Here is a 19302-nt window from a genome sequence, read left to right as displayed (position 1 = left end):
TAAAGGTGTTAGATGATGTGAATAAAGGTTTAATATTACAAAAAGAAAATGTAGAAATATTACATAAGAAGAAATATTTAATATTTTTATGTAATAATATTTGGGGGCTGCACGGCGTTTGAGTGGTTAGCGCGCAGACCTCACAGCTAGAAGGGTTCAATTCCACCCTCGGCCATCTCTGTGGTGAATTGATGCCAAAGACCTGGTTGAGGCGTGAAGAAGCGAAGTGTGAATTTTTGGTGATCCAGGTCGGCCTGTCGACATCTTAAGGTGTGAGAGCAGCTCATCCAGGACTTTTTCTCCTTCCAGGCATCACGGTGGACAAGTACGGCATCGTCTTCTTTGTGGACGGCACCATGATTCGCAGGATTGATCAGAACGGCATCATCTCCACGCTGCTGGGCTTCAACGACCTGACCTCCGCCCGCCCCCTCAGCTGTGACGCCGTCATGGACATCTCTCAGGTGACTCCCAACCCTCCATTACATGAGCTCTTTGGCTTTAGAGCCAGCTGGTTCCACAGGAGGCGCTGTTGAGCCCCAACACCACCCACCCATGCATGCATGCATCTGTAGGCATGCCGCCTTACAGCTGCGGGGGGTGGGTGATGCAGATGACCTGTAACCCTGTAGGCTCATGCACCACACATGCTCACTGATGCACGTGCACATATGGATGGACCACACCACTATGCGCCCCCCGGCAAGGACGCCATGGGGAGGTCATGTTGTGTTGCTTATTGACTTCCTCCTGCTACATTGCTAGCACTGCTACAGTATTACTAGTCATCACTTGCAGTTTGTAGCATTTTGGAATATAGAAGTAGAAATACTAATAGACAGTAAATTTCCCAAATTGTGGGAGGTTCATGGACCTTCATGGTCCTTCATGGACCTCCACTTGTTTACTTTTTTGGAAATGGAATGCGCTCATGAGGCAGCTTTACTGGCGTGTCATGTGGAATTAGGGCTGATGGCCGAGGAGGAGGCTGACAGGCGAGCTGAGCGTGTGCCGCTGCTTTACGGACGTTTACAGCGTGTAAAATTACATTTTCTCAAGAAGAAAATCCTCCAGATGCCCATTTGCCGCCCCCGGGGGAGCTCCCTCCTCCCCCTCTCACGACCTCATGCTCGCTGCTGTCCAAGCTCCACAAACCCCTCCTCCCACCTCAGGCGTGCAAACATGGCATACAGACGGCGAGCGCCTCAGCGAGGACACAGACTGACCCGGCTGGAGCTGGATTGCGGGGATGGGGGGGTGGGACACTCAGACAGTAAAAAGCATCCATGAAATATTAATCCGTTTTCAAACTCTCACAAGCCCCCCCACTTTGACATAGGAACCGGGTTGACCTTGATGACCTCCACCAAGGCAGCTTGAACTTGCCCCCCAGTAGTGGGTTAGGTTCAACTTGCCCCCTGTGGTGGGTTAAGGTTAACCACAGCATCGTTTTCCAAAAGTATCCAACTTATTTTCATATTACGACTGAAAAAAAGTCAGATTTCTTTAATATTTCAACTTTATGCTACTAAAATGAAGTTTACTTTCTCATACTGTTATGGTATTGTAATTACAACCTTTGATATTTTGACTTTATTTTAGTAAAAAGACTGTAAATTTTGTGTAAAATGTGCAGTACTTTGGACACCCTGATGCACACAGTAGAAAGATAGCCCAGCAGGGAGCGTGCATGTGAGATGGGGGTAAAATAAAATGGTGTCTTCCAGTCAAAGCTTCTACTCATGCATGGTTTTCATGCAAGAAGGACAACAAAGTGTGTTTAGCAGAGAGCAACACTTGACCTTGCCTGGGACGCTTTCATTTTTTTCTTAGCCGCTCCTCCAGGTTTTTTATTTTCATTTTTTGAAGAAATCTTCTCCATTTTGTGCTTGAAGTCTTTACAAACCTTCTCGGCGGCCCCCCCGTTGAGCTCAGACTAGAAGCGGGAGGCAAAGCATGCCTTAGAAGGAGATGATGGCGCATATTTCAGGAGTGTTTGCAGCTTCCGTCGTGTTGACACTTCAGATGAGGACATTCCACGCTGCAGTCAAGTGATTGCTACTCCACAGTGGCCTGAAATCAAATAGACGCTTCTGGTTCAGCGTGCCTTGCCTTGTTGTGTGTTACAATCTGCACTCATTTGGAAGGCAAAATGTCAAAGGAAGAAAACAAGAATGACGTCACATTATAACGAGGAAAAGTGACATCCTTTCAGTAACATAACGTTGCAATATTCATGAAAAAAGACAAAATATCAAAGTTATAATGTTTGGAACACTTACCAAAAAAAAGTTAGATTCAAAGAAGAAAACGTACAAGAAAAGGTTGAAACAATGGAACATGAAAAAAACTGCAGGAAAAAAAAGATTTTACCAGAATAAAGTCAAAATATTACAAGAAAAATGTGATCATTTTAGGAGAATAAACTAGTGTAGGGTGTATTGGTAAGGGTAATGGTACTGGTAATAGTATTGTAATTGTAATGGTAATGATACTGATACTGGTAATGTTATTGGCAATGAAAATGGTAATGTGTTAGTAACAGTATTGGTAATATACTGGCAATGGTGATAGTATTGGTAATGGTACTGGTAATTGTATTGTAATGTATTGGTAATGAAAATGGTAACTGTCATGAAATTGTTCATGTATTGGTCATGGTAATGGTATTTGTAATGGTAGCAAAAATGGCAATGGTAATAATGATAAAATGGTAATGTATTGGTAATGGTAGTGGTAATGGTAATAGTATTGGTAATGGTATTGTAATGTTTACGTTGTACATTGTTCATATTTGATGTAATCTATTTATTATTTATTATTTATTATTTATTATTTATTATTTATTATTTATTATTTATTATTTATTATTTATTATTTATTATTTATTATTTATTATTTATTATTTATTATTTATTACACGGGAGCCAGGCAACGACATTTTGTTGGCAATTTAACTGCTGTGTTATTGTGCAATGACAATAAAGAAAGTCCATGTTTAAAATGGTAATGAAATTGGTCATGGTATTAGTCATAGTCATGATATTGGTAATGATATTTGTAATGGTAATGGTATTGGTACTGGGCTCATAGGGATGGCGGGGGTGTGCTGGAGGGTGTGGTCAGACGGGTGTGCTGGAACCAATCCCAGCTGGCTTTGGGCGAGAGGCAGGTTACACCCTGGATGGTTGCCAGCCATTGTGAGTTGTTGCCTTTTATTTGGGTTGTAAATATGAAAAGCATCTTTTGTGTACGTAAAGAGCGGCTAGTGTTGAATAAGTGTATAGTTGGATGGATGGATGGTTAGATAAATGTGAATTTAGTTAGTCAAATTAGGAATGAGACTTGATTCTTTTTTTCTCTTGTATGGCCTGTAAACAAGTTTGTATTGCCATGAAGGCAGTTTGCCACAGTTATGGCGGTGTATGCATGGAGTCTTGACGGTTGTTGCCGTCGTTTGTCAGATAAACGGCTCGAATCAATGCACTCGTCTGAGTCGGTTTGCTAAAACAATGAGCACTTTGATTGTGTGCTTTACAAAGAGCTTTTAATCAATCTCCATTCTGCTGCTTGAATTGAAAAATGCCACTTAATGATACATTGGTAAGAAGAATTCCTGTGCAGATTGGATGAGTACAATGCTGCCTGTGTAGAAATGCCTTGCTGGGAACAATGTTGGATAATTTGGCAAGGCCAGAGGCGAGCCAGGCGTTTTATCTGCTCAGTGTACGTCTTCTCAAGGGCCCATGCAATCTCTCCTATTAGGAGCAAATGAATAACAGCCTGAAGAAGGTCTGCTCTAGCATTCCCAGTCCTGAGGTGTTTATCAGATCTTTGGGATTACCTCCTCTTCCGTCGTCACGCTGCCCTTTTCCAGCCACCATTGATAGCATCTGCGATCATAGAGAGCATGTCTTGGCATTCTTTCCTCTTGGAACACATTTGTTGGTCCTTATCAGATGATTAGTTGATTTAAAAAAACAAAAATTATAAGATAACCCTTTTTCTTCAAACTGCAGCAACAGCATCCATTTTTTATGTAGCTACTTTTTGAAGGGGCTGTCATCCTGTCAAAGGGAAATGTCCGGGTCATTAAGAAACCTTTTTGTTCCTAACCTTAGTCTTCATCTCAAGACCGGTCTCAATTTTGTCTCTTGAATTGATTTTACTCTTACTCTGACTCCAACGTAAGCGACTCAGACTACTAAGACCAAGAAATCAGTCAAGACCAGGAACATCATTAACCTGGTTTTGGTCTTGACTTGGTCCCAACTCCTCAAATTATTGGTCTTTTTGGGTTTCTGTGGTCTTCTGTGGTCGTAGGACAGTTCTGTCCTGCCTTGCCATCCATTGTTCCATAGAGAATCATCTTGACGCTGTGTCATCGTTATGGCGATGGGTTGACAAGATGTTCATGGTCTCTGTGTTTTTCTGGTGTAGGTGCGCCTTGAGTGGCCTACCGACCTGGCGGTGAGTCCCTTGGACAACTCTCTGTACGTCCTGGACAATAACGTCGTTCTCCAGATCTCCGAGAACCACCAAGTGCGCATCGTAGCAGGCAGGCCCATGCACTGCCAAGTGCCGGGCATCGACCACTTCCTCATGAGCAAGGTCGCCATCCACGCCACTCTGGAGTCTGCCAACACGCTGGCCGTTTCCCACACCGGTGTCCTCTATATAGCAGAATCAGATGAAAAAAAGATCAACAGAGTCCGGCAGGTGTCCACCAATGGTGAGATCTCCCTTGTGGCGGGGGCACCGAGCGGCTGCGATTGTAAGAACGACGCCAACTGCGATTGCTACTCAGGCGATGAGGGCTATGCTAAAGACGCTAAGCTTAACGCACCCTCCTCCTTGGCGGTGTGCCCGGACGGAGAACTTTACATTGCAGATCTGGGCAACATCCGCATTCGCTACGTGCGCAAGAACAAAGCCTACCTGAGTCCCCTTAACATGTACGAGGTGTCCTCCCCCATCAAAGACGAGCTCTACCTCTTTGACGCCAACGGCAGCCACATTTTCACGCAAAGCCTAACCACCGGGGACCATTTGTACAACCTCACCTACACGGGCGCCGGCGAGCTGAGCAGCATCACAGATAAGAACAAGAATGTGGTGACGATCCGCCGGGACACCACAGGGATGCCTCTGTGGCTCATGGTGCCCGACGGGCAGACCTTCTGGTTCACCATCGGCACCAATAACGCTCTCAAGAGCGTCACGGCGCAGGGCCAAGAACTGGCCGTCATGACTTACCACGGAAGCTCCGGACTGCTGGCGACCAAGACCAACGAGAATGGGTGGACCACCTTCTTTGAGTGAGTCATTTTCTTAATATTGTGTATGATTTTAATACTGCATGAGCATCTTTCATATAGCATATTTTTGCTTATGTTTATGCTGGTAGCAGCTGTTTGGAATGAATTAACCTTCTGTTGTGAATATTGTGTTGTGTACATCTGAAGGCATATCCACATCATGATGCATGAAGGCCACCTTGGCTAGGACCCGTGCACCCTGTTGGTTTTTGGTGGAACCAAAGAGTTCCTCTTCAGAGATCAATAGACTTCACTAAAGCGTTGTTGGCAGCTAATCACTCTCTCCAGCGCTGGCATTGCCATTGCTTGTACGGAATTGTAAACTGTCCTTGAGACTCATTTAGCAGCTGTTAGAATAGAAGACCACGGGTTGAGTTGGTCCTAACACAGCTAACGTAGCATTTCGGTGCTATCATTGCTCTGAGGCGTTTTGCTACATAATCAACATACTCAATAAAAGGTAGTAATTCATAATTAAAGCTACAAGCAGGGCCCTCGTACCCCTTCGCAACTCAGGGTTCCCGAAAGTCGGAGACTTTACTGCTGGTATGGATGGCGCTGAGAAGAACTCAGGAAGTGAGCTATGTAAAGCTTTGAGGTGTCATCTTCAGCATATGTGCCAATTACGATGAAGATCTGACCTTTTGGAACTGAGTTATTATTGTTAGCACTTTAGTGGGATATGTCTGATGTCTGATTGAGCTGATTGACTCTGATTGTCATGCCCCGCCCACATCTTAATGATCAGCCTAAAGTCCTTCACAATATAATGTCGCCCGTCTGTGTCGTGTCCGTGATTTTCATTCGGTCAAAGTGCCGAGAACTAGTTGAAAAAAAAACCAAAATGGCTGACTTCCTGTTTGTTTTAGAACATGCATTCTTAGATTTACCACTGAAATATCAAATTTTTCACTGTTTGGTGAGTTTTTATGAATGCTAAGCCCTCCAAAATGTGAGGAAAGTTCCAACACAATAATTTCAAGAGGGCCTTTGCATGGCGGTGTTTGGGCCCCACAAATACATAGCTAGCTAGCGAAAATCCTGTTTGCCAATTGGAAGAACACATTCGTTCATTCATTTTCTACCGCTTTTTCTCACAAAGGTCATGGGGGTTGCTGGAGCCTATCCCAGCTGTCTTCGGGCGAGAGGCGGGGTACACCCTGGACTGGTGGACAGCCAATCACAGGGCACATATAGACAAACAACCATTCACACTCACATTCATACCTATGGACAATTTGGAGTCGCCAATTAACCTAGCATGTTTTTGGAATGTGGGAGGAAACCGGAGTACCCGGAGAAAACCCACGCATGCACGGGGAGAACATGCAAACTCCACACAGAGATGGCCGAGGGTGGAATTGAACCCTGGTCTCCTAGCTGTGAGGTCTGCGTGCTAACCACTCGAACGCCGTGCAGCCCTGGAAGCACACAACTGTCTGATTTGACAATGTTGCGCTCATGTGGTGTTGCTATTTTGCCAATAAAGGGTAAATGCTAAGGTTAGCAGAGGTTAGCCGGTCTGACTAACGTCCTTTGGCATGCTAACATGAGAGGACACAACCTCCCGTCTGACACTGAACGTCAATCAAAAGGAAAGTGGGTGCAAGTACAGATGTAATCCTGTTTCTCTTATCAAATGAAACAGGATTAGCACTAGTGCTAGCGTGCTCCTCGGCTGCTCTCTTGCTCGTGATAGCGAGCGTGTTGGCCTGGCAGCGTCCACAGTGCTCTCTCGCCAAAGGTGTTTTTTTTCTAAATGCTCACACACGCTGCACGCCCCATTCATGTGCGGGATTTTATGTTCCCGTCATTTCCAGCAGGCAATCTGTCCCATAGCCTAATAGACAGCGCCAGGGGGACGCCGTGCCGCCTGCAATGGCGTTCCAAAAAGTGTAATTAAGCGGACGGGGTTGATCAGACATCTGTTCCGCCTCGCTGGGGGAATAGAAGGAAGGAACGCTGGGGTACATAATCAGATGCTCGCTTTAATAGCGCTTGACATTCATCACCCGTGTTTGATTTCCTCCGCGTCTCGGACTTGGCTGGGACGAAAAAGTGAGAAAATGAGGTCCTGAAGGTGGACAGCGCTACTAAATACCACCCCCCTCCCCCACCCCACAGCCAATTAAAGCTGGAGCGTTTATTGTGCTAAAACAGGAAGAGGACAGGGCATTAATTGGATGCACAGCTGCTTTAAAATAAACAAAAACCAAAAAAAAGCAGTTGTTGTATCGCCTGACGAATTACAGACGAAGGCGGCTCATCAATGTTTCATCTCAGCCAATAACGACGTGTGTTTTTCTTCTGTAATTAGCTTTGAAGGTCACTCTGGCTCCCGGGGGATGCGCCCCAACCGTCATGTGCCACCGTTGGAATTAAAAATCTCGAAACGTGAAAATTAATTCATTTGAGTGCTCGTATCCTGCAGCCATGGTGAAAACAACGAGGAGAAAATGGCACAAACTTGAGAACAATCAGACAAAGAAGAACACATGCATAGTGTAGTATTATATCTGACGGCTTAATTGGTTCCACACCCGGCCTTGAAAAGTACCATCCCATAGTTATAAAAAGAGTATTTGGTAGTGAGGCTGCACGGCGGACGAGTGGTTAGCGTGCACAGCTAGGAGACCTGAGTTCGATTCCACCTTGCATGCTAGGTTAATTGGCGACTCCAAATTGTCCATAGGTATGAATGTGAGTGTGAATGGTTGTTTGTCTATATGTGCCCTGTGATTGGCTGGCCACCAGTCCAGGGTGTACCCCGCCTCTTGTCCGAAGACAGCTGGGATAGGTTCCAGCACCTTGCGACCCTTGTGAGGATAAGCAGTAGAAAATAAATGAATGAATGAATGAATGAATATTTGGTAGTGAATGCAAAGAAAACCTGTTTATAACCTTCTAAATATCACCCTTGGACTCCTATTACGTAATACAGCAGACATAAAAAGACATAATCAACCTGTTCACTACTTTCTAAATATGCTTTTGAACTTTATTAGAGCCCTCTTTATATAAAATAACACCCCTATAGTCACCTTTACACTCCTATTAACCAATATAGTAGACATCATAAGACAGGGGTGTCAAACACGCGGCCCGCGGGCCAAATGTGGCCCGCAGGACACTAGTTTGAGACCCCCGCCTTGATATGAAAGTTTAATGTTAGTGCGGCCCGCACACGTTTGATATGGATGCTGTATGGTATCATGTACCCAGAAAAAATTATCACGTTTAATTAATGTTCATGTTAAAGGTTAAATATCTGTTAATAGTTATCCTCCCTATCTGTGTGGAAGTGGTAAGTTTTTGGCTTTTTTAAGTTTAAAGCAAATAACTTGGAGGCTACCGTTTAGGTCGCTAGATCTCTAGTTTGCGAGTTAGCATGTGTCACAAGACCCTGCAGTTGTGCAATATGTTGTAAATAAAAAGAGTATAAATGTGACTATAGTCGTGTTTTGTCATGGGGGCTTCTAATAATGCTTTGTTCATTTTAATCTGAAAAAAATAATTAGTCTACCCACCAACTATATGTGGTTTCTTAAGTTTTTCTTATTTGCTGTTTTATTATTATTATTATTATATTTATTTATTACTGATTGATTGATTTTCTTTATTCTTGATTTGTTTATTTGTTTATTTATTTTTCATCTTATTTTGTGCAGAAAAGTAAGATATTTGAGATCAGTCGAATGTTTTATCAGCGCTTTTATTGTAGAAAATCAGAACCAAAGCACTGAAAAAGTTTGTATATTTTTCTGTTTTTAATAAATGCGTTTTTTTGGGTTTTTTTTTTTTGAAAACCTGATGCGGCCCAGTCTCACCCAGACCCTAGCTCCAGTGGCCCCCAAGTAAATTGAGTTTGAGACCCCTGTCATAAGACAAGACATAAGACATAAGATGGACTCACACATGTTAGAATCGGAAGAGTTCCTTATTGTTTACTTCCTGTTGTGTGCTATACTTCCTGTGGTGGCAATTGTGTCATTACAGCAAGATTACTGACACCTAGTGACCAGTGTAGAAGTCTTTGAATGTGTCTTCTGACTGCCTTGTATTTGGATTTGACTTCATTTTGCCATTATATTTGTTTAGCAGCCGTACTCAGTAAAGACTGCACGGTTAGTGAGTCAACAGCGTGAAGGATGCGTTGTCTGGATTATTCAGAGTGATGGAGTACAGGTCAAACTTGTAGTGCAGCGTGTTCGAACCAGAGACACGGTCCGCATGCCTCAGCCTCATGTCCTCATTCCCGACGTCTTCGCTTGCCACATGAAGAATGACTCCACGGGGCACTGGGATTAGCGATTAGTCGCTACGCTGGCGGGATGAGATGTAGAGTCCAGTCTATTGTTGTTTTTGTTTTTTTCCAACCCCCTGCCTTGTAAGCAAAAGGTCATGTCGCTGGCTTGCAACAAAGACGTGATGCAACATGAACAGACTTGTGGGCATCCGAGGGGAAGGTGAAGCCCCCGTTGACTACAGAACGCGAGTCGTTGTCGGAGCGGAGACAACACAACAATACCAATATGAGACCTGTGAGCTTTTTCATTTAAATATGTGGTGAGTTTTTTTCGAATGAAATATTTATACCATATTAAAGTTGGTGGTTCGCATGTAGGCCTGGGTTCGATTCTCCGCTTGGGCTTCTCTGTGTGGAGTTTGCGTGTTCTCCGCAAGTGTGCATAGGTATGAGTGTTAGCGAGGAAGGAGGGTTCTCCTCTTCCCAGTGAGGTGCTCATACACTATTTGTTGCGGCCTCCTTTTACTTTTGCCGCTGAGCGGGTGGGGCTTGGTCCTCGTGTTTGTGCCATTCTCAACAGAGACACAAAGAAAGCTTGGTGCGATTTATTGGTTGAGACCGGGTGGCAAACTGAGGACATAAAAGTATGATGGCAAAATGTGATTGGTACTAAAGCGGTCAACAAAAATACGGCCAGGAGACTTTCCTCTCTCTCCTGTCTCCTGGCTGACATGCGTGTGCCCTTTATACTTCCGCACACACCCACCAGTGACCATGTGACCAGCGACCTAAACCTGTCTCCTTCACTACAGACAGAATACTTTATTAATCCCTTTGGGATTTCCTCAGGGAAATTGGAATAAACTAGTACTATTACTATTACTCCTAAAAGATCCTTTATATTCATCTCAACCGCACCTCCCCCAGCACTGGAAACACTCATGCAGCCCCAGATCCTCTTGTTTTACACGACAAGGTGTAGCACTGTGACAAAGACAAAAAAGAATACCTTGTGGAAAACTGACTTTCCCATGGAGTATTTCATGTAGTATTTCATGTAGCACTGTATCTCATGTAGTATTTCATTTAGTACTGTATACCATGCAGTATTTCATGTAGTACTGTATACCATGTAGAGTATCATGTAGTGTACCATGTAGTATTGTATATAATGTAGTATATTATGTAGTATTTAATATAGCACTGTTTAACAGGTAGTATACCATGTTGTATTTCATGCAGTACTGTATATCATATAGTACTGTATATCATGTAGTATTTCAAGTAATACTGTATGTCATGTAGTATACCATGTAGTATTTCATGTAGCACTGCATATCATATAGTATATCATGTAGTACATCATGTAGCACTGCATATCATGTAGTATTTTATGTAGTATATCATGTAGTATTTCATATAGTACTATATATCAGGTAGTATATCATGTTGTATTTCATGTAGTATATCATGTAGTTGTTCATGTAATTCTGTATATCATGTAGTATACCAGGTAGTAGTATTTCATGTAGTACTGTATATCATATAGTACGGTATATAATGTAGTATTTAATATAGTACTGTTTAACAGGTAGTATACCATGTTGTATTTCACGCAGTATTTAAAGTAATGCTGTATATCATATAGTATACCATGTAGTATTACGTGCAGTACTGTATATCACATAGTGCTGTATATCATGTCGTATTTCAAGTAATACTGTATGTCATGTAGTATACCATGTAGTATTTCATGTAGTACAGCATATCATATAGTATATCATGTAGTACATCTTGTAGCACTGTACATCATGTAGTATTTCATATAGTACTGTATATTATGTAGTATACCATGTAGTATACCATGTAGTACTGTATATCATATAGTACGATACATCATGTAGTATAGCATATCATATCTCAAATATTACTGTATATCATGTAGTATACATGTTGTATTTCATGTAGTACTGTATATCATATAGTACGGTATATCATGTAGTATAGCATATCGTATCTCAAATATTACTGTATATCATGTAGTATACCATGTCGTATTTCATATAGTACTGCATATCATACAGTATACCATGTATATCATGTAGTAATGTATATTGTGTAGTGTATCAAGTAGTAGTAGTAGTAGTGTATATCATGTCGTATATGATGTAGTACTGCATATTATATAGTGTACCATGTATATAATGTAGTACTGTATATCGTGTAGTATATCATGTAGTAGTAGTAGTGTATATCATGTTGTATATGATGTAGTACTGCATATGATGTAGTATTTTGTGCAGTATTTCATCGAGTGAAGGACATGAAGGGCATGTGAGAATGGGAATCCCGGTGTCAGGAGTGCATGTGGTCTCAGATGAAGTTTATCTATGGGAGATGATTCCTCTCCCACTCTTCCTGTGCGTATTGGATATTTGAGCCGGCAGAGCTGAGGAAATCAAGCACTGGCTCATTTATTAGGAGCTTTATTGTGGCAGGCGGCGCACCCAAAGAGGGCTTTTCAATCTGTATTCAGCGCACAGATAAGTCTTCATTCGTCCTGATGTAGCGCTCGCTCCGGCCCATTCTGGAACACTGGCGCTGTGACAGCTCTCAAATTGTTCCTCGCTGATGTGCCGTCTGAACGAAATGAAACAATCCCCCCTTCCCCCCAGCACTCGCCACGCCGGGTGTCATAAAGTTTTTAGGCCGCACCTTTGAGCGGCTTAACGAGATGAGGAGGCGACGGCGCTTTTGACGCGATGCAACCTTTTTTTAGCATTACAACCAGTGGCCTTGTGGTTAGAATGATGGCCACACAGTCAGGAGATGTGGAAGATCAGGGTTTGAGTCTCTGGGGGGCATCTCCGTGTGGAGTACTCTCTGGGTACTCCGCTTTCCTCCCACAAAAGCATGCATGTTAGCTTCATTGGTGACTCTTTGTGGTCCATAGATATGAATGTGAGTATATCTTCCCTACCATTGGCTGGCCACCAGTCCAGGGTGCCAGCTGGGATGGGTTCCAGCATACCCTTGCCCCAATGAGGAAGAAGTGTCATCCATTTACATTAAAACAATTGGAGGATACCAGGGGAGGTGCATCATGGTACTCTACATGACCACACACTTCTGTGAGTGTATTGATGAATCAGTTTGGTCTAAATATTTATTAGAAATACTGTACCGTAATCTCTCACTCATTGTGGTTAATTGGTTCCAGACCCGACTGTGACAGGTCGTCATAAATGGAATACTTTGGTAGTTAGAGCACAGACAACCTGTTTGCCACCTTCTAAATCAGGGGTCTCAAACACGCGGCCCGCGGGGCAAATGTGGCCCGCAGGACAGTAGTTTGAGGCCCCCGCCTTGATATGAAAGTTTAATTTTAGTGCGGCCCGCGCAAGTTTGATATGGATGCTGTATGGTATCATGTACCCAGAAAAAATTATTACGTTTGATTAATGTTCATGTTAAAGGTTAAATAACTGTTAATAGTTATCCTCCCTATCCGTGTGGAAGTGGTAAGTTTTTGGCTATTTAAGTTTAAAGGAAATAACTAGAAAAATAAAAAGTAAGATATTGTAGAACAGTGGAATGTTTTATCAGAGCTTTTCTTGTAGAAAATTGGAACCAAAGCGAAGTTTTTTTAATTTTTTTGTTTTTAATAAATGCGTTTTTTGGTTTTTTTTGAAAACCTGATGCGGCCCAGTCTCACCCAGACCCAAGCTCCAGTGGCCCCCACTTATTAACATGGTTAGAGCCTCCTAGACATGAAATAACACCCCTATATTCTCCGTTACACTCCGATTACCTAATATAGTATACATAATAAAATATAGGACCTAGAAAACCTGCTTACCAGCTTCTAAATAGACTTTTCAACATGGTTAGAGCCCTCTAGACATGAAATAACACCCCTAGAGCCACATCTACACTCCTATTAGCCAATATCATAGACATCATAAGAGAAAATAAGACATCATTAATATGGATTCACACATGTTTTTACTTCTTTTGTACAGTACTTCCTGCAGTGGCTATTGTCTCATCAAGTGGCATTAGTGCCCCCTGCTGACTAGTGTAGAATACTACATATCATCACAACCTCTTTGAATGCGTGCATTAATGTCCATGCGCTGACTTTGCAGGTACGACACCTTCGGCCGCCTGACCAACGTCACTCACCCAACGGGCCGAGTCAGCAGCTACCGGGCCGACGCCGACAGCGCCGTGCGCATGCAGACGGAGGGCGCCCCCAAAGAGGACGTGACGGTCACCGCCAACCTGTCGGCATCGGGCACCTTCTACACGCTCATGCAGGGTGAGTGGAATGGAACCTCTCTGATTTCACGTCACTCGGGAAGCACGCACCCCCGAGACACTCATTTCTTATTGGTCTGCTTCAGGTGGTAGCTTCCTGTTGCTTTTCATATCTTCTCAATATGTCTAAGATAGCTGATATCGGCTTCATAAGACGAATATATTCCTCAAATATTCCTTCCTTCCAGTCAGACCCAAATAAAAAAGATGGCTAAAAACGGCACGTTTGTCTTTAGATATAAGGGGATATGATTATGGTTTAGTCTAGTCGTATACAGTGTATAATATACAGTATACTGTAAGTGGTATAGAGTATATGGATGTACAGTATAGGGCATAAAGGCTAACAAGTGTTGTGGTTGTTGTGTTAATAATAAAATGACGGCGCTGTGCTAAAAGCAGACGTATTGATTTGCTGTCATGGCACACGAAGGTGCTGATGCATACAAGATGCTGCAGGATTGGAATGCAGTCAATGTCCTGACGCCCAATTTGTGTCGTCTTTTGTGCCCGACCGCTTCATCGATCCCTTGATGATGGCGCTGAACTCTTTTGGACCTGCTTTCATTCTTCTAAGACAACCCCGTCTTTTTCACATCTGTCCGAAACTTAAGACATCAGGCTCCGGTTTCTCCATCCATGGGTCACCTCTGTGTGGTGACCTTGTCTCTGACATCTGTTTACCAGCGGAGCGGCGCCAGCAGCCGTGCCCGCTAATGAATTGACTATGGTGTGCTTGGAGCTCACGTAGCGGGCCTCAGAGATTCCTCTTTGGCCGTCTGGCCGTTTCTCGGGTTGTTCATCATGTCGCCATTGAGGAGATTGCAGCTAGATTGGAGCGAGCTTTAATTACCAGGCTGCAAGGTGCCGTATATCTAACACTCCTTTACCATCACAAGGGGGTGGGGCTTAAGCTGGTAGTGGCTTTGGTGCCGCCACATCCACTAAATAAAATTCCACTCACGTCATCTCATGTCGTTGCGCTTGTACACCCCTCCCTGTGTTGGTGCTAGCTGACGGTGTGGTGGCTTTTTCTAACAACACAAATGTTAACCTTTTCACCTCATCTGCAAATTTGCTGAGTCACAAATGTGTGGCAATCCGCTGTCCGTGTACGATCCCTCGCTAAAGTGCAGCCCTGACGTAGCAGCACTTTTATTCACCTACTTTAGAGTAGTCAGTGCACATCTTGTATAGCACACTGTATAGCAATATAAGGAGGTGCCGAAAGTCCAGCATGGTGGTGTCCTAGTCTGAGGATGCATGAGTGCTGCAGGTACTGGAGGAGCTGTGGTTCATTTATTTTTGATGGAAACTATTTTGTAAATACCTGGCAACTCAAGTAACTAACAAGATACTTGTATCTGTTCTGCAATTGCATCATGATCTGGAGTTGCACAAGTGCTGCCAGCAGTGGTGGAGCTGTGGTTCATTGAGTGGAATTAATGGGACATGTTGTCGGTGAGGTGTATATTTGTTTACTATATTTATTTATCACTGAATGTTGATCTATTCATTCATTCATTCATTTTCCACGGCTTTTCCTCACAAGGGTCGCGGGGGGTGCTGGAGCCAATTCCAGCTGTCCCCGGGCGAGAGGCGGGGCACAACCCGGACTGGTCGCCAGCCAATCACAGGGCACATATAGACAAACAATCATTCACACTGAGTCCTATTCATTCATTCATTCATTCATTTTCTACCGCTTATCCTCACAAGGGTTGCGGGGGTGCTGGAGCCTATCCCAGCTGTCTTCGGGCGAGAGGCGGGGAACACGCCGGACTGGTCGCCAGCCAATCACAGGGCACATATAGACAAACAACCATTCACACTGAGTCCTATTCAGTGGAGAGTAAATGTATACGACTGACTGATACAATGACTGCTAACTTTATGTGTAGCATTGTTTCTTGACAAGCTATACTGTCTATCCGCAATTAAGTGATGGTACGGGGGGGCTGTATGTTGTCCATATGCATGAGTGTGAATGCTTGGTTGTCTATATGTGCCCTGTGATTGGCTGCTTGGTTATCTATATGCGGCCTGCCAGTGGCTGGTGACCAGTCCAGGGTGTACCTCGCCTCTCGCCTGAAGTCGGCTGGCATAGGCTCCAGCCCACCCAGCCACCCTAGTGTGGATAAGCGGCATAGAAAATGGAAGGATAGCTGTTTCTCTGAGAAATGTGTTTAAAATGACAGCGTGTTTGTTTTTTTCCGCTCTTAAATGAGCTCATTGATGTTTGACAAGCCATTAGGAGCGTCTAATGAGGAGAATATGCATCCTGGCGTTTGTTCCTGATGAATGCACACAAGATGAGTCGTGATGTTAGTCACCGCTCCACGTAAAACGGTGCTCACATTTGTCCCCGCCTCCTCGATCCCCGGGTCACCTCCCCAGCTTTTTAATTGTTTCTCCTCTAACGACACGCAACAGCTGTAAAAGTTTAGCGTCTGAGTATCGATCCTCGCCGCGTTTATTGCAGACTGGGAGTTAAATACTGCTGCCGCTGGTTTTCTTTCTGCTGAGCTGCCATTTTGGCCGGGATGAATATTACATGACGTCTTCTTTCATTAGCCCGCACGCCTTCTGATTGCTATCCTCTTTTGTCTGCGTGACCCCTTCCAGATCAAGTACGTAACAGCTACTTCATCGGCCTAGACGGCTCCCTGAGGCTGGCCTTGGCCAACGGCATGGAGGTGTCGCTGCACACAGAGCCCCACCTGCTGGCCGGCACCGTCCACCCCGCCGTCAGCAAGAGGAACATCACGCTGGCCCTGGACAACGGCCTCAACCTGGTGGAGTGGAGACAGAGGAAGGAGCAGGCTCGCGGCCAGGTCACCGTGTACGGACGCAGGCTGCGGGTAAGTTCCCATATACATAACCACTATAGCCTGTATATATGAACATAGCATATTATTACAATAACCACAATATATATATACGTATATATATGAAGATGCGATCCTAAAGCAAAGATGTATGTTGTATGAACTTGACATTTTATGTTAAATAATAAATAATAATGCGGCACGGCGGACGAGTGGTTAGCGCGCAGACCTCACAGCTAGGAGACCAGGGTTCAATTCCACCCTCGGCCATCTCTGGGTGGAGTTTGCATGTTCTCCCTGTGCATGCGTGGGTTTTCTCCGGGTACTCCGGTTTCCTCCCACGTTCCAAAAACATGCTAGGTTAATTGGCGACTCCAAATTGTCCATAGGTATGAATGTGAGTGTGAATGGTTGTTTGTCTATATGTGCCCTGTGATTGGCTGGCGACCAGTCCAGGGTGTACCCCGCCTCTCGCCCAAAGACAGCTGGGATAGGCTCCAGCACCCCCGCGACCCTCGTGAGGAAAAGTGGTAGAAAATGAATGAATGAATGAATAACTAATAATAATAAGGTGATTCTTCAAGGGTGATCAAGTCTGACCTTAGACTGCATATAAATATATTGCAATGTAAGTATTGCATAATGTTTGTTCCTAAGGAGAAAAAGTCTTTATGGTGATATAACACGCTGCTTTATGCTTTTTTTTTTGGCTTTGTGAGGCAAGCAGCAGCTTTGTTGAGATATTTCTTTATTTGGAATCCAAGTAGCCTTGCACAAGAGGCGACACGGCTAATGGGAAGGTGCCACTTTGTCTGTCATTTAATGGCCTCCTTGTCCCTCTGGAAGTCAAAGCTTCTCATGTACGTTGCAGACAATGACCCCCGGGGGAGGGGGGGGGCTGGGAAACAGGAGCAACCTAATAGCGAGCACGGCAGGGATGAGCGGGAGTCGGAATCATTGAGCGACCTTGAGTGGTGTGTCAAGTGATTTTAGCGTGGGCGGCCGGGGCAGCACGTGGCGGGAGGGTGGTTATGGGGGGGATGGGTATATCTAGTCTCAGACACAGACTTCACAGATCTTAGCGGGCAAAGATGCCACTCAAAACTTCATGTTTGTTTCTTATCTGATGCTTGACCTTCATCGCTTTGGCTTCCTCCCCCTTCTCAGGCCCGTTGACGATTTTGGGAGGTTGAGACCTCTCAGCTGCTGCTCACATTACTAGGCACACCTGTGTCAGAAATAATAATAATCAAATAATAATAATCAAAAAAATAACACTGTCACAGAGCCAGTGCTTGTCATTGTGGTATGTAAACATCCATTTAACATTCTTTTGCACTCATTCTGACCCACTGCTGTAGATGATTTATCATTCTGGTGGTCAATTAGCACAATATACTGCTACCGTATCATACTACTCTATAATACTACATATGTTGTGTTCTTTTATTAAATATAGGACTATATTATGCTTGACTTTAGACTACTTTTCTGTGTTGCCTGCTGTGTTTCCTTCATTGAACCACAGCTGTCCTGGTGCCAACAGCACTCATGCTGCCCCAGTTGGTGACACAGTCAAGCATAGTTGTGGTAATGTTTGAATGTATCTCACTACTAGTGTTGGCAGCTAAGCTAGAAACACAATGGCTCTACCCAATGGACCACAGCTCCCCTGGTGCCAACAGCACTCATGCTGCCCCAATTTGTGACACAGTCAAACATAGTTGTGGTAATGTTTGACTGTATCTCACTACTGGTATTGGCACCTAAGCTAGAAACACAATAGCTCTACTCAATGAACCACAGCTCCCCTGGTGCCAACAGCACTCATGCAGCCGCAGTTGGTGACACTACCACCACCATGTTTGACTGTATCTTGCTGTTAGGGTTGGCAGCTACAAACACAATGGTTCCACTCAATGAACCACAGCACTCATGCAGCCACAGATTATGACACTATCACCTTCATGCTTGATATTAGGCAAGACGAATGTGTTACCAGCTATATAGACAATAATGATTCATTTTCACTAAATACTACATACTGTGAAAGCTGTATATTGACTACTCTATTCATTGACTACTATATCCGTGGTTACTTTAAGTCAAAAGCGTTGTGGTTACTTTTGTGAACTAGTTCTTGTTGAAAATAAAATATTCATCATGGAGGCGTGAAACTCAAATGACTTCAGATATCTTAAGATCTCTTTGTTCCTTCAGTGTTCCAGTTATCCAAGTGTGATCCACACTGCTTTGACACCTTTCTTCTCCCGCAGGTGCACAACCGGAACTTATTGTCTCTGGACTTTGATCGAATCACCAGAACAGAAAAGGTCTACGATGACCACAGGAAGTTCACGCTGAGGATCCACTACGACCACGCTGGGCGGCCCACCCTCTGGGCGCCTAGTAATCGCCTGAATGGGGTCAACGTGACCTACTCTTCAGGAGGGCACGTGGCGGGCATCCAAAGGGGCACCATGTCGGTACGCATGGAGTACGACCACAATGGCAGAATCACCTCCAAGATATTTGCAGATGGCAAATCATGGAGCTACACCTACCTGGAGAAGGTAAGAACCACTGTTTC

The 19302-nt window shown here is 44.1% G+C and overlaps 1 protein-coding gene across 5 annotated transcripts in view; it reads left to right on the top strand.

Moving 5' to 3' along the window:
- The window catches only part of tenm4 (teneurin transmembrane protein 4), a 163719-nt gene that overhangs the window by 128020 nt on the left and 16397 nt on the right, over window positions 1-19302 (top strand). For all 5 annotated transcript variants that reach the window (XM_058080909.2, XM_058080904.2, XM_078792698.1 and 2 more), the window contains 5 exons: window positions 310-464; window positions 4441-5318; window positions 13713-13885; window positions 16510-16745; window positions 18989-19285. In XM_058080909.2, the coding sequence (XP_057936892.2) occupies window positions 310-464; window positions 4441-5318; window positions 13713-13885; window positions 16510-16745; window positions 18989-19285 (1739 nt within the window). The remainder of the gene's footprint in view (window positions 1-309; window positions 465-4440; window positions 5319-13712; window positions 13886-16509; window positions 16746-18988; window positions 19286-19302) is intronic.

Source organism: Doryrhamphus excisus, linkage group LG8, assembly GCF_037039965.1.
Source record: "Doryrhamphus excisus strain RoL-2023G ecotype Guam linkage group LG8, RoL_Dexc_Guam_v1.1, whole genome shotgun sequence".
Classification (NCBI taxonomy): Eukaryota; Metazoa; Chordata; class Actinopteri; order Syngnathiformes; family Syngnathidae; genus Doryrhamphus; species Doryrhamphus excisus.
This window is presented reverse-complemented; position numbering and strand designations above follow the sequence as displayed.